This window comes from Corythoichthys intestinalis, chromosome 4 (genome assembly GCF_030265065.1).
Source record: "Corythoichthys intestinalis isolate RoL2023-P3 chromosome 4, ASM3026506v1, whole genome shotgun sequence".
NCBI lineage: Eukaryota > Metazoa > Chordata > Actinopteri > Syngnathiformes > Syngnathidae > Corythoichthys > Corythoichthys intestinalis.
In genome coordinates, this window is record NC_080398.1 from 11,452,458 (window position 1) to 11,465,933 (window position 13,476).

At 39.1% G+C, this 13,476-nt stretch overlaps 1 protein-coding gene across 1 annotated transcript in view; it reads left to right on the plus strand.

Annotated features, from left to right (window-relative positions):
• LOC130914953 (LIM domain-containing protein 1) overlaps positions 1-7,246 on the plus strand; it is a 32,010-nt gene extending 24,764 nt beyond the window's left edge. The window contains exons 6-8 of the mRNA XM_057834562.1: positions 4,105-4,156; positions 5,884-5,952; positions 6,282-7,246. Of these exons, the coding sequence (XP_057690545.1) occupies positions 4,105-4,156; positions 5,884-5,952; positions 6,282-6,419 (259 nt within the window). The 3' untranslated portion in view covers positions 6,420-7,246. The remainder of the gene's footprint in view (positions 1-4,104; positions 4,157-5,883; positions 5,953-6,281) is intronic.
• The last annotated feature ends 6,230 nt before the right edge of the window (positions 7,247-13,476 follow it).

Consider the following 13,476-nt stretch of genomic DNA (forward strand, 5'->3'; position numbering starts at 1 on the left):
GATCAATCATTCACTTTGAGCAAGCACAGGTGTCCTTGGTGATTCCTAACATTCAGTTGTTATGTGGTCTACGACAGAGCCGTATCCATAGCTTGCATTTGGTGAACTTTTTTTTAAAGCTTTGAAAAAGGCAGCAAAAAAATTCCTCCCTCCAATCTTTGAGAGTACCTGATGTCGGAATTGGAGGTACCCCAGGCACAGCGTTAAACCATCGGGTTATTGCAATTTTAAAGTGATAAAAAAGATGTTTAAAGTCACGACCACACAATATATTCCTATGCAACTGGATGGCCAGTGTCCGACATTTCTGTTTTGTGGACGTGGTTTTGCGATAGGTCCATTGTGCTAAGAGGAAGAGGCCAGAGTACTATGGCGTTAGATTTGTGCCTCATGACATATTTTTTACACGTACGAGAAATAAGCATGTACGTAATAGTAAAACTAGTACCAAGCACAAAATTGTGTTTTGAGCAGCGCACAAGTATGCATTCTTTGTGTGCACAAAAATGTGTTAGTTTTTACAAGTCACAAATATATTTTGTTTTAAATGGTACTTAATTTTCTACACTCACTTCTCCACTCTAACTCGCTTACACATGCCCCTGCCTGTGCAATAGACCCTACTCACCTACGTCACAAAATGGGCGTGTCGCTGTTTCCGGCCGCCATATTGTACCTCTTTTTCAGACCTATTCTCATTGTTTTCAATTAGTCGAGCAAGTTATAGAGCAATTCATGGAAGCCCCGGTGTTATCTGACGCTGTAAACTCATTGGATCCGTTGCATAAAAGGCGTTACGTGGAAAAGCTTCAGTTTATCCATTCGCCAGATCCGTATTTGATGCCTAAATCGATGTTTTTCGACCCGCTGGCTTCGCCTGACATCTGATATCCTGATATTTACAATTATCTTGTCCACACAAAATCAGCCTATTCTCACGAAAGTTTGAAAAACTTTAAGAGCTTGGAGGCTTATAAATGCTACGTTGCTGGTTGGGTGAAACAGGTCCTCGTACACGAAAATTCGGCAGGAATCTTGTGCTCGGAAGGTGAGTTACGAAATTTTCAATTCAAAATCTTTTGTTCTTGCTAACATCCACTGTCAAGTCTAATGTATTTCATATCATTTGTCAATGGAGCTAGGGCTTTTAATGTTTATATGGTTTAGCTATAGCACTCTCACTATATACATATATAATACGTAATAAATATGAAGTGCGATAGCACTACTCCAGATTGTCCCTAGTTGAATTTATTTTTTGGCTTTTGACCTCAATAGTGAAATTGTAAATTAATTGTATGACAACTGTCTGATTATCCCCTTATAATTATATATTTTCAGGTAGTTCATTCACAACGTCTGAGTGTATGTTGTCGGCGATTAGCCTAGCAATGATCTTAATTGTGGTTGTCAGCCCAAAACCCTCTAAATATATATTAAATGCATCTTACCAGATATAAAATGACTACTACGTAATCTGTGGTAGTCGTTTGGAGCCCAGTTTTCTCGTCGAATTGCAGCAGTCAATCTCGGTCTCCTCTTCGGGTCTCTCGGAATACGGTAAAAATTCAAGTCTCTCCGTCTATCTTCTCTGTTTTTGCAACCGACCGCCACACACGACTTCACCATTTTGATTATTAATGTTAACGAGCAGAAAAACACGCCATAATAGGAGGAATTTACGAAGCGCTAATGCATTAACATGACTAGTATCCGGACAACATGGCGCGGGGGCGTGGCTGTGACGTCACGTGAGTAGGGTCTATACACTGACCTTTTCTGCCCTTTGTATACAGTATATATATATACAGTATATATATATATATATATATATATATATATATATATATATATTGTAAAAACTCTTAAACATGGTTAAGAATGTGTCTCCGTGTACAGTGGGGCAAATAAGTATTTAGTCAACCACTAATTGTGCAAGTTCTCCCACTTTAAAATATTAGAGAGGCCTGTAATTGTCAACATGGGTAAACATCAACCACGTGAGACAGAATGTGGAAAAAAAAACGTAGAAAATCAGATTGTTTGATTTTTAAAGAATTTATTTGCAAATCATGGTGGAAAATAAGTATTTGGTAAATACCAAAAGTTCATCTCAATACTTTGTTTTGTACCCTTTGTTGGCAATAACTGAGGCCAAATGTTTTCTGTAACTCTTCACAAGTGTTTCACACACTGTTGCTGGTATTTTGGCCCATTCTTCCATGTAGATCTCTTCTAGAGCAGTGATGTTTTAGGGCTGTCATTGGGCAACACGGCAATCGACAGATTTTCTATGGGGTTGAGATCTGGAGACTGGCTAGGCCACTCCAGGACTTTGAAATGCTTCTTACGAAGCCACTCCTTTGTTGCCCTGGCTGTGTGTTTGGGATCATTGTCATGCTGAAAGACCCAGCCACGTCTCATCTTCAATGCCGTTGCTGATAGAAGGAGATTTTCACTCAAAGTCTCTCAATACACGGCCCCATTCATTCTTTACTTTACACAGATCAGTTGTCCTGGTCCCTTTGCAGAAAAACAGCCCCAAAGCATGACGTTTCCACACCCATGCTTCACAGTGGGTATGGTGTTCTTCGGATGCAATTCAGTATTCTTTCTCCTCCAAACACGAGAACCTGTGTTTCTACCAAAAAGTTTGATTTTGGTTTCATCTGACCATAACACATTCTCCCAGTCCTCTTCTAGATCATCCAAATGCTCTCTAGCGAACCGGGCCTGGACGTGTACTGGCTTTAGCAGGGGGACACGTCTGGCAGTGCAGGATTTGAGTCCCTGGCGGCGCATTGTGTTACTGATAGTAGCCCTTGTTACTGTGGTCCCAGCTCTCTGTAGGTCATTTACTAGGTCCCCCCGTGTGGTTCTGGGATTTCTGCTCACCGTTTTTATCATTTTGACGCCGTGGGGTGAGATCTTGCATGGAGCCCCAGATCGAGGGAGATTATCAGTGGTCTTGTATGTCTTGCATTTTCTAATATTTGCTCCCACAGTTGATTTCTTGACACCAAGCGTTTTACCTATTGCAGATTCAGTCTTCCCAGCCTGGTGCAGGTCTACAATTTTGTCTCTGGTGTCCTTCGACAGCTCTTTGGTCTTGGCCATAGTGGAGTTTGGCGTGTGACTGACTGAGGTTGTGGACTGGTGTCTTTTATACCGATAATGAGTTAAAACAGGTGCCATTAATACAGGTAATGAGTGGAGCCTCGTTAGACCTCGTTAGAAGAAGTTAGACCTCTTTGACAGCCAGAAATCTTGCTTGTTTGTAGGTGACCAAATACTTATTTCTAATTTGAAAATAAATTCTTTAAAAATCAAACAAGGTGATTTTCTTTTTTTTTTTTTTTATCCCCATTCCGTCTCTCATGGTTGAGGTTTACCCATGTTAACAATTACAGGCCTCTCTAATCCTTTCAACTCGGAGAACTTATACAATTGGTGGTTGACTAAATACTTATTTGCCTCACTTTACATGTGTTCATAGGGTACACAGTGGGAACGAGCTTAACAAACAAACAAAAAATGAGGCAAATGATGAATTTTAAAGAATAATGATTACTACCACATATATTGCTTAGTTATATACTGTAAATCATGCATGAAGGTTCCCAATAGCTGGCTAACACAACACACAGCTGCAGTTCTGCACATACAGCAGCTGGCAGGCTACTTGTGACAACATGGGCAGCTCAGCAGAGTCTGACAGCAATTTGGTGTTCTCCCTAGTGTCCGAGTGCACAGTTGACCCCTGGTCGATAGTCGAGCCTGTGCACAGATGAAGGTTGTTTTCTTTACCTCCCGCTGCCCGTCATACATTCACATTTTTTATTTATCAGTTAATTATTTTGGATCATGTTTGTGGGAGAGCCACAACATTTGCACAACTGGCATCTGCTCAATCGGCTCAAGATACTGAATTTAATCCGTCTGAAGAGGAAAAACACTGGGGCTCAACTTTAAAGGCTGGGAGGGACATCAAGCACAGAATGAAATCTCTGAAGTTAGATTGGCTTAGTTTTTAGTATCACTATACATCTCGAGCAAATCTATTTAAGGTCTTTTTCTCAACTCTTATTTTTTTTTTTCTCTCAGGGTCCTGGCTCCTAAATGTGCCTCCTGCAAACAACCCATCCTTCCATCTGAGGTAAACATGTCTGATTATTAGATTTTATCTCATGCCCTTTATTTGGTGTTTGGGGATTTAATAAAGTCCTAAATCACGTGTAGAGGTGGCCAGAGTACTCACATGTTGTATTTAATTACAGATACTCAGTTTTTATTTTTCAATTTATTTTCAAATACTTTGTAACAGTAGAAATATTGATTTTACCTCTTAAAATGTATAAATGTAAAAAAAAAACAAAAAAAAAACAAGAGACTGAAATTTAGTGTAAGTGCAAAAATAAATGAAAAAATATAACACGATGTCATCATCAAAAACGCTCTACAACGGTTTAAATTGTACCTGGAACATAGGATCTTCTTGGTAATGAAATTTCTTCCTCACAAAGGTTGTGAGAATAGCCTTACCCCTGAAATCTGCACCATTACTACCGGTAATCTAGGCCTTTTTAAATCGCTGTTTAAGACCCACTTTTTTAGACTCTCCTTTTCTCTGGACTAGGGTAGCCTGGTTATATTTCTTAAGGGTTTTAATGTTTTCGGATTTGATCTGTTTTATTGTTTTATTTGCTGCTTTGACTTTTAGCGCGATGTGTCGTTTTTGTTTTTTCCCAATTTTATTGTAAAATACTTTCCTGCCTTTTACTTATCATGAACTATATTATTCAGCTTTTGAACCCTAAAATCTTAAACATGAGTTCAACCAGCATTGACTTTTCTTTTCTCGAGTTATACATTTTTTCATATTGTGCATTATTCAGATGTTAATAAACATAACGTGGATAAAGCATTGGCAATTTAAAAAAAAAAATAATAATAATATATATATATATATATATATATGCTCTATTAGGCACACCTAAAAACCTTCAATTTACTCAAAGCCGACAGTACGCCTTATAATCCGATGCGCCTTATATATGGATCAATATTGGTTAATCATGACATAACATTCCTTTCAGCGCAGCTCCATCTACATAGTGGATGCATAATGCAACCCCAACCGCTGCTACTACTACTGCGCCTCATAATGCGGTGCGCCATATAACTGAAAACAGTTTTAAACCCATTCATTGACGATGCGCCTTATAGTGCGGAAAATAAGGTACTAGTTTTGAACCTAAGGGAAATTTTTGGTCCACATAAAATTTGGTGGAGTGGATCCAGCCAGCAGGCCTTACATCAACAATCATTGAACCACTCAAATCATGTGAGTGGTGGCTCATGTGAGTTTTAGTGGAAATCACGATAGAAAACGCCTGCTTGTTGCCAGCATGGTTTAAAAATGTAACAATCTTAGTTTGAGTAAGGAATTGAAAGTACAGCCGTCAGCTCAAACGTGTCAAGTAAAAGTATAAAGTCATCAGAAAAACAAATGCACATGTTGAGTACAGGTACCTGAAAAATATATTTTTGAACAGTTTAAAAACAACAACAACAACAACTATTTATACTCGCTTCTCATCAGTGGTCACGTCATCCACATGTCATGTATCCTTTGGTATGATTTAAAGATAGTATCTGTCAATCGAGACTGAAATTCCTGGATCAACTCAGGAAAATGTGATTATTTAAATGATGAAGTATTATGCTAATTACATGCCCAATGGGTAATTGCATACATGAGGAAAAAAATGCAGAGTAATAGGAATTGTTGAGGAAGCAGCGAGGTGACTGAAGTTGAAGATAATGCTGCTCCAACTGTGTCCTTTTGCTTGACTGGCTTCAGTTGTGTCAATGTCTCAGCAGGGTTCCGACGAGACCGTCCGTGTTGTGTCCATGGACAAAGACTATCATGTGGAGTGCTATCACTGCGAGGTGGGTAAGACGACACCACACTTCAAGACATCAATGTAGATTATCTGATAACACAAAAACACTATATAAATGGCTCTTGATTAGATATCATAATGATCCCTGATCTTGATTAAAGTCATGATAGTAATTATATAGCATTGGACTAAGCCAAGCTCCTATGCTGTATCTTATTACAACTCTTATTATTTTACTTGCTTTCTGCTGGAAATGGTATTTAGTGTTATTTTTATACATCTATATCTTTCTTGAAACGGAAATATGCTGCACGGCTGACAAATAAATGCTTCCTGGGATGTGCCTCACCATTGTTGGGCACTTGTATCTTTCAGGATTGTAAAATGGAGTTGAATGACGAGGAGGGTCATCGCTGCTACCCTCTGAACGGCCACCTTCTTTGCCACTCCTGCCACTTGAAGCACATTGAGCCTGGGAGCTCCTCTTCCTTGGCCAGCAGCGCCTCCTATTAACGCCTGTATAGGAGGAGGGGGACACCTGGTGGACATTTTGGGGAAACAGTCACAGTAGCGAGTGATCACAATTCTTGTTGTAAAGAATTGGTTAGAAAATTCACTTAAAGGATTCAGAAAACCTTATTAATCACTGCCCTTTTAAGGAAGTAAACTGCACTCCAAAGCATTATTTGAATGCAGTAAAGTGTTGCCTTAATGCCTTAAGATTCACTTTTACGCTAATGGCTTGGATTTTCACTTCGACTCTGACATACAAAACATATGGAATAACCTAATTATCACAAGGGCAACAGTTCCAAATGCGTGCAGGCAGCATGGTAGCCTTGTGGTTAGCACATCTACTTCCCAGTCTAGACGTTGGGGGGTCAAGTCCTTCTGTGCACCCTAGCAGGTACTCTCCACGCTTGCGTGGATTTTCTCTCGGTACTTCAGCATCCTGCTTTATTGCTAAAACATGCAGCTTCATATCATTGAAGACTTTAACTATCCATAGATGTGAATGGTTGTTTATTCCATACATAACCTGAGATTGTCTGGTGACCAGTCCAGGATGTACCCCGCCTCTGGCTGAAAGTAATTTCATCTAGACAATCAGTTTAGCACTGTTGTTTTCCAAGTTTTTACTCCAAGTCCCAGCTGAAAACATACTTGGCTCTCAAATTACAACATTCGTGACAACACTAAAATGCAGATGCATATAGGAGGCCAAAGTGTTCATACAGTGTATCACAAAGGTGAGTACACCCCTCGCATTTCTGCAGATATTTAAGTATTTTTCATGGGACAACACTGACAAAATGACACTTTGACACAATCAAAAGTTGTCTGTGTGCAGCTAATATAATAGTTAATTTATTATCCCCTCAAAATAACTGAAATTATAGCCATTAATATCTAAACCCCTAGCAACAAAAGTGAGTACACCCCTTTAAAAACTACATACATCCCTAAATGTCCAAATTGAGTACTGCTCGTCATTTTACCTCCAAAATGTCATTTTGGGGGGAAAATGTCAAGAAGTCGTCATTTTCCCTCCAAAATGTCAAGAAGTACTCAAATTGGACATTTAGGGATGTACGTAGTTTCATTGCGGTGTACTCAGTTTTGTTGCCAGGGGTTTAGATATTAATGGCTATAATTTGAGTTATTTTGAGGGGAAAATAAATAAACTCTATTATATAAGCTGCACACAGACTACCTTTCATTGTATCAAAGTGTCATTTTGTCAGTGTTGTCCCATGAAAAGATATACTTAATTTTTTGCAGAAATGCGAGGGGTGTATTCACTTTTGTGATGCATTGTATAAACCTAGAAAGGTTTTATTTCTGAAATGTATTTTAATACTATTATACGTCACTAACATTTTGCACTGCTAACTGTATGCAAACATAAATACATTTGTACCCAATTTAAATACATACAAAGCAACTCAAGAAGTGAACGCATATGTATTGAAATTTAAGAGGGATAGAGGGCGTAAGTATATCACACCACAATTTTGTAAAGACGGGAGTATATTGACAGATTTTCGACGAATGCACAGTTGGGTGGCAAGAAGTCAAAAGGAGGCGGCAGGCATTGAAGACGCAACGCACAGTTAGCAGGTGAAATATCTCCGTATATGATATTTATATAAATCCTTAAACATCTGAAGACCACAGTAGGTATTAAAAAAAAAAGCTTAAAATATGAAATGGCGACAAAATCGAAGTAATTCAAATCGCGTCTGAGATCTGGCATGATGGGAAAATGCATTGTCCAACTCACCTCCGTCTTGGCCACAAATCTAATGGGGAGACATTTATTATTTTTAGTAGAACGCACTGGACGCTTAACTCGTGAAAACTGAAGGTTTTGGAAAGTCTGGAGGCCTACGATTATTTAATTTAATTTTTTTTTTTTTTTTTGAAGGAAAGTTTGGGCCAACTTCTGCGAAGCACAAAGTAATGTTCGGGCCAAAAGTGGATTGCATACTATGCAAACAGGATTTTTAAAAATCTTTCCAAATAACAGATAAATAGTCACTAGAATTTACCATGAACAAAGTGAGCCTCACAAATCCTATCAGTACTGTATCAGCAGGAATTCAGGTATTCTCCGTAGCATCCGGTGTCCTGTCAGATTATCATTCTTTGTCAAGAGTATTATACCCGTATAGTTTTTTTTTTCCCAAAGTTTAAATTTTGCTCAAAGCGCTTTATAATACTTGTTAAATTGTATATGTAGTTGTGCACTAACCCCGTGGTCTACACTGGACTGATAAAGTTGAGTGGCTGCCAACTATTTCTGTAATATGCATATTTATAAAACATTAATGCATCAGATATTTAATACAATGACAGTCCCCAAATGGTTATAAACAAAAAATGACGCAATGACAATACTTTTAATGTATCTGCATTGTAATACAGAAACATGGCAGCCGCCGTCAAACATGGTTAGTCCACAATTACATGTATTACTTAACTAATATAAGTATTATGAAGTGCTTTCATTGTGGAAAAACCCAATACAATATAGTATGCTAATATGACAGAACACCAGGATCAATCTCTTGATCGTCCGCAGCTATTTTTCTCATTTTCCATGTTCCTTTTCGGTGGGAATTCGAATATACTTTGAGTAAGGCTCCCAACAAGACGTACAATCGACTACACACTAAGGGTGAACCCTCTGCCTTGCTAAATCTTCCTCCAAACATGCAAAAGACCCAAACTACAGGTAAAATGCTGTGTTTCTTTCCACACGCTACCATGATGCAATATAAACAATGGTGTTACAAGAGAAACTCCTGTAATAAATAGATGGGTTGGTTCTGGGGAGAATGGTTACTTGGTACATCTGCTTCAACGTTAAGACCACATTACAGTACTGCACATGCATTTGGAGTTCAATGAACTAAATTACTCATTGGTGTGAAAGGTTCCCAGTGTGTATTTCCATGTTGTCGCTTCAACTGTCTCCCCATAGTCCCACAATACGTTACAGTATGTCATGGAGAACTACTCATGTCCCATATGTGCAAATTACTTTACTTTTCAGTTTGTACATCATGTAATTTATGTATGACCCTTGGGCCTTTCAGTGTGATCTTGAGTGTTTGGAGAAAGACTCCACGAAAAATGGGTAAAACGCAGTTTTTGCAACATTTCATCATTATACAGTTATGTGGTAAACTATCCAGTAGATTTGGCAAGGTATACAGTTGTACGGTCAGTAAAACAGCTGAACTTTATGTACACGAATGCCGATGGTAGCGCTTTAGCTCAGTAGAATAGTTTGTCTCACATGCACTCTTTAAAGCACTTAGAAATGCAGATTTTCTTGGTTGGTCCCGATGAAAATAGAATATTCTTGTGTAATTTGAAAGAAATTGTATATTGATTTTTTTTTTTTGAGTCTATATAAATTTACTCTAGTGTCCTGTTCTCCTTGTGTTACACAAAAGCCATTAATATTAATTGCTTTGTAGTACCATACTGTGTAGTTGCCCCATTTACATTTGTCACAATTTTACAGTATTTTTTCCGTTTATTTCAGGACCTTATTCAATTGTAGTTTAAGATAATCAGAAAAAAAAACGATGTGTGTTTAATTGTTGAGTGATTATATTTAATAAATTACGTGCTCTAGGCCAAACTGAAACGTGTGCATTTATTACTATAGAGTGTGCCAGTCAAACACAACCCTGGTTTATGTTTGTCAACAATGGGTTTTCCCTATAGATTGATGATCGATTTAACTTTTCATGTGCATCCTATTTTGATTAATTATGATATTTTGATTTGATTATTTCTCAAACGGTAATCAGACTTACATTGAGAAAATTGTCACTTGTATTTACTCCAGGCAAAAAGCCAAAGCTTTGGCCAGGAATACAGCCGAGTAATTAAATAATGATTTACCAGTTCTGGATCGCAACAGGAAATGCTGTTAAGATAATGTGTTATTAAACCATCACCATTGAAAGATGTCTGGTCAACTTGGAGTCAATCAATACCACTCCCATTTCAAATAGATCAGACGTCTGATCTGTCAAAGGCAACAAACATTGTACTAACTGTACAATACAATAAAAGCACTGCAAGCCAGATGACCTAGTGAGTTCTTTTCCTGGGGCGTTTGTTATGAATACCTGTGTGAGGGAAAACAAACAACTTGTAGCACAAGAGTCTACTGAAAGCTAATAAGCATAACGGGCAATAAATTACATTTTAATGTGTCACGTTTGCTGGTAATATTTACCATACTTATTCGTTTATTGCAGTTTTTAAACCTTAGTATAGGTGATTAGTCGAATTGCTGGTCTACATCAATGGTCAACAACAATGACCACATTTATAAGCCACTGGCATGTTCTAAAGATAGCTCAATCGTGTGGGGGACATTGTAATTTGCATGAAAAGTGGTCAGTTCAACCGTTGCATATACAGTGAGGAGTAGAATTATTTGCACCCCTTGTGATTTTGCAAGTTCACCCACTTAGAAAATAGGTAAAGGTCTGAAATTTCAATCATAGATGCATTTCCACTTCTAGAGACATAATCTAAAAAATCCATATCTCACAATGGATAATTTTCAATAATTTATTTGTAATTTACTGGGTTTCATAATTATTTGTACCCCTGAGAAAATCAGTGCTAATATATAGTGCAGAAGCCTTTGTTTGCAATTACAAAGGTCAGACGTTTTCTGTAGTTCTTCACCGGTTTTCACATATGGAAACAGGGATTTTGGCCCATTCCTCCACACAAATCTTCTCTAGATCTGTAGGTTTTCTGGGCTGTCGTTGAGAAACACCAAGTTTCAGCTTCATCCAAAGATTTTCTATTGGATTGAGGTCTGGAGACTGGCAAGGCCACTCCAGAACCTTGATATGCTTTTTACACAGCCACTCCTTGGTCAGCTTGGCTGTTTGTTTTGGTCATTGTCATGTTGGAAGATCCAGCCACGCCTCATCTTCAAGTCTCTGACTGAGGGAAGGAGGCTGTGGCTCAAAATCTGATGATACATTTGACCATTCATCTTCTGCTTTATACTGTACAGTCGTCTTGTCCCCTTTGCCGAAAAACAACTCCAAAGCATGCGGTTTCCACCCCCATACTTCACAGTGGGGATGGTGTTCTTGGGACTGTACTCAGCCTTCTTTTTCCTCCACACGATGAGTTTGCACCAAAAAGTTCTACTTTGGTCTCATCTGACCACATGACTTTCTCCCATGACCCCTCTGCATCATTCAGATGGTCCTTAGCAAACTTCAGACAGGCCTTCACATGTACTGGACTCAACAGGGGAACCTTCTGAGCAATGCATGATATAAAACCACTGCACCATAGTGTTCTACAGACAGTGGCCTTTGAAACTGTGCATCCACCTCTCTTCAGGTCATTGACCAGCTCCTGCCGTGTAGTTCTAGGCTGAGCCCTCACTTTTATCATCACGAGTAAACCCCACAAGGACAGAATTTACATGGAGCCCCAGTCCGAGGTAGATTAGAATTTACATGGAGCCCCAGTCCGAGATAGATTATCAATCATGTTTAGCCTTTTCCATTTTCTAACAATTGCTGCAACTGTTGATTTATTCTCACCAAGCTGCTTTCCCAATGTCCCCATAGCCTTTTCCAGCTTTGTGGAGCTCAACATTTTTTTTCTCTAGCGCAGACATGTTCAAAGTCCGGCCAGGGGGCCAAATGCGGCCCGTGGACAAATTTCATCCGCCCCCCAGCCTCTGTCCTAAAATTAATAACGTCTGGCCCACACACAGACTTAATAAATTGGTCAGCAGAACTGCTAACAGCATATGAAGTAGCTTACACACTATATGCTGCCCCTCATTTACCCACTATAAGGCAGCAGCACTCTAAGCAACATTACCCCGTGTGACCCTTTACTCCCAATTTTCTAAAATGGGGACAATCAACTGCGACGGCCGACGCTTCAAGCATAGGTGGAAATTGGACAATTTCTTCTCTAAAATACGCAACAACTGTGTCTGCCTCATTTGCAAAGAGACAGTCGCTGCTTTTAAGAGTTCAATGTGAGGCGATATTACCAAACAAGACACGCTGACATGTACGACAAGATTACAGGGTAAATACGTAGCGATAAATTCAGGCAACTTGAAGCTAGTTTAATTTCACAGCAGCAGTATTTCGCACGAGCCCGAGATTCAAAAGAGTACGCCACAAAGGCTAGTTGCGAGATTGTTGAAATTATTCATTTAAAAAAATAATAAAGCAAATGTGACACACAGAATGGCTTGCTAAAATTTGCTTGAATATATTGTTCTATGTAAAGGACGTCAGCCAAGGTCGGCCCCCCACATTTTTACCACACCAAATCTTGCCCCCTTTGCAAAAAGTTTGGACACCCCTGTTCTAGCGTTTTTGAAAGTGCTCTGGTCTTGCCGATAGTAGCAGTTGGATTATGACTGACTGTAGGGTGCACAAGTGACATATTGAGGTCAAATAGGTGGTGGGTGGGTGGTTACTCATGGGGTAAAGGTGGACTTTTTTTAAGGTAGACTGACACAACTCTACGAGTGTCATAATTTTTGCTATTTCTCAGGGGTACAAATGCTTATGAACCCCAGTATATTACAAATACATTTAAAACATTGTACTATGTAATTTCTGGATTTTTTGGGGGGATTATGTCTCTATGAGTGGAAATGCATCTATGATTGAAATTTCAGACTACCAATTATCTTAGTGGGTGAATTTGCTAAATCACAAGGGGTGCAAATACTTCTGCTCCTCACTGTATTTTATGGAGACTTGTACTTTCGACTTCATAATACTTTATCAATAAAGACTCTACTTGTTTTCAATGTCCGCTGACACGACAACATAGAAAAAACAACATCAAATCCAGTCTACATTGGAAGTCGGAACATCGACCTTTCCAATATGGCTGCTACATCGGCACGTCGGCGACAGTACCTCCCACTATTTAAATCCCGGGATGTGGGGAAAAGTAAATCGAGCGTATCCGCGTAGCACCGCCCCCGCGGTCAACTCCCCCGTGACGTCATCTGAATCCTGCCCATGCG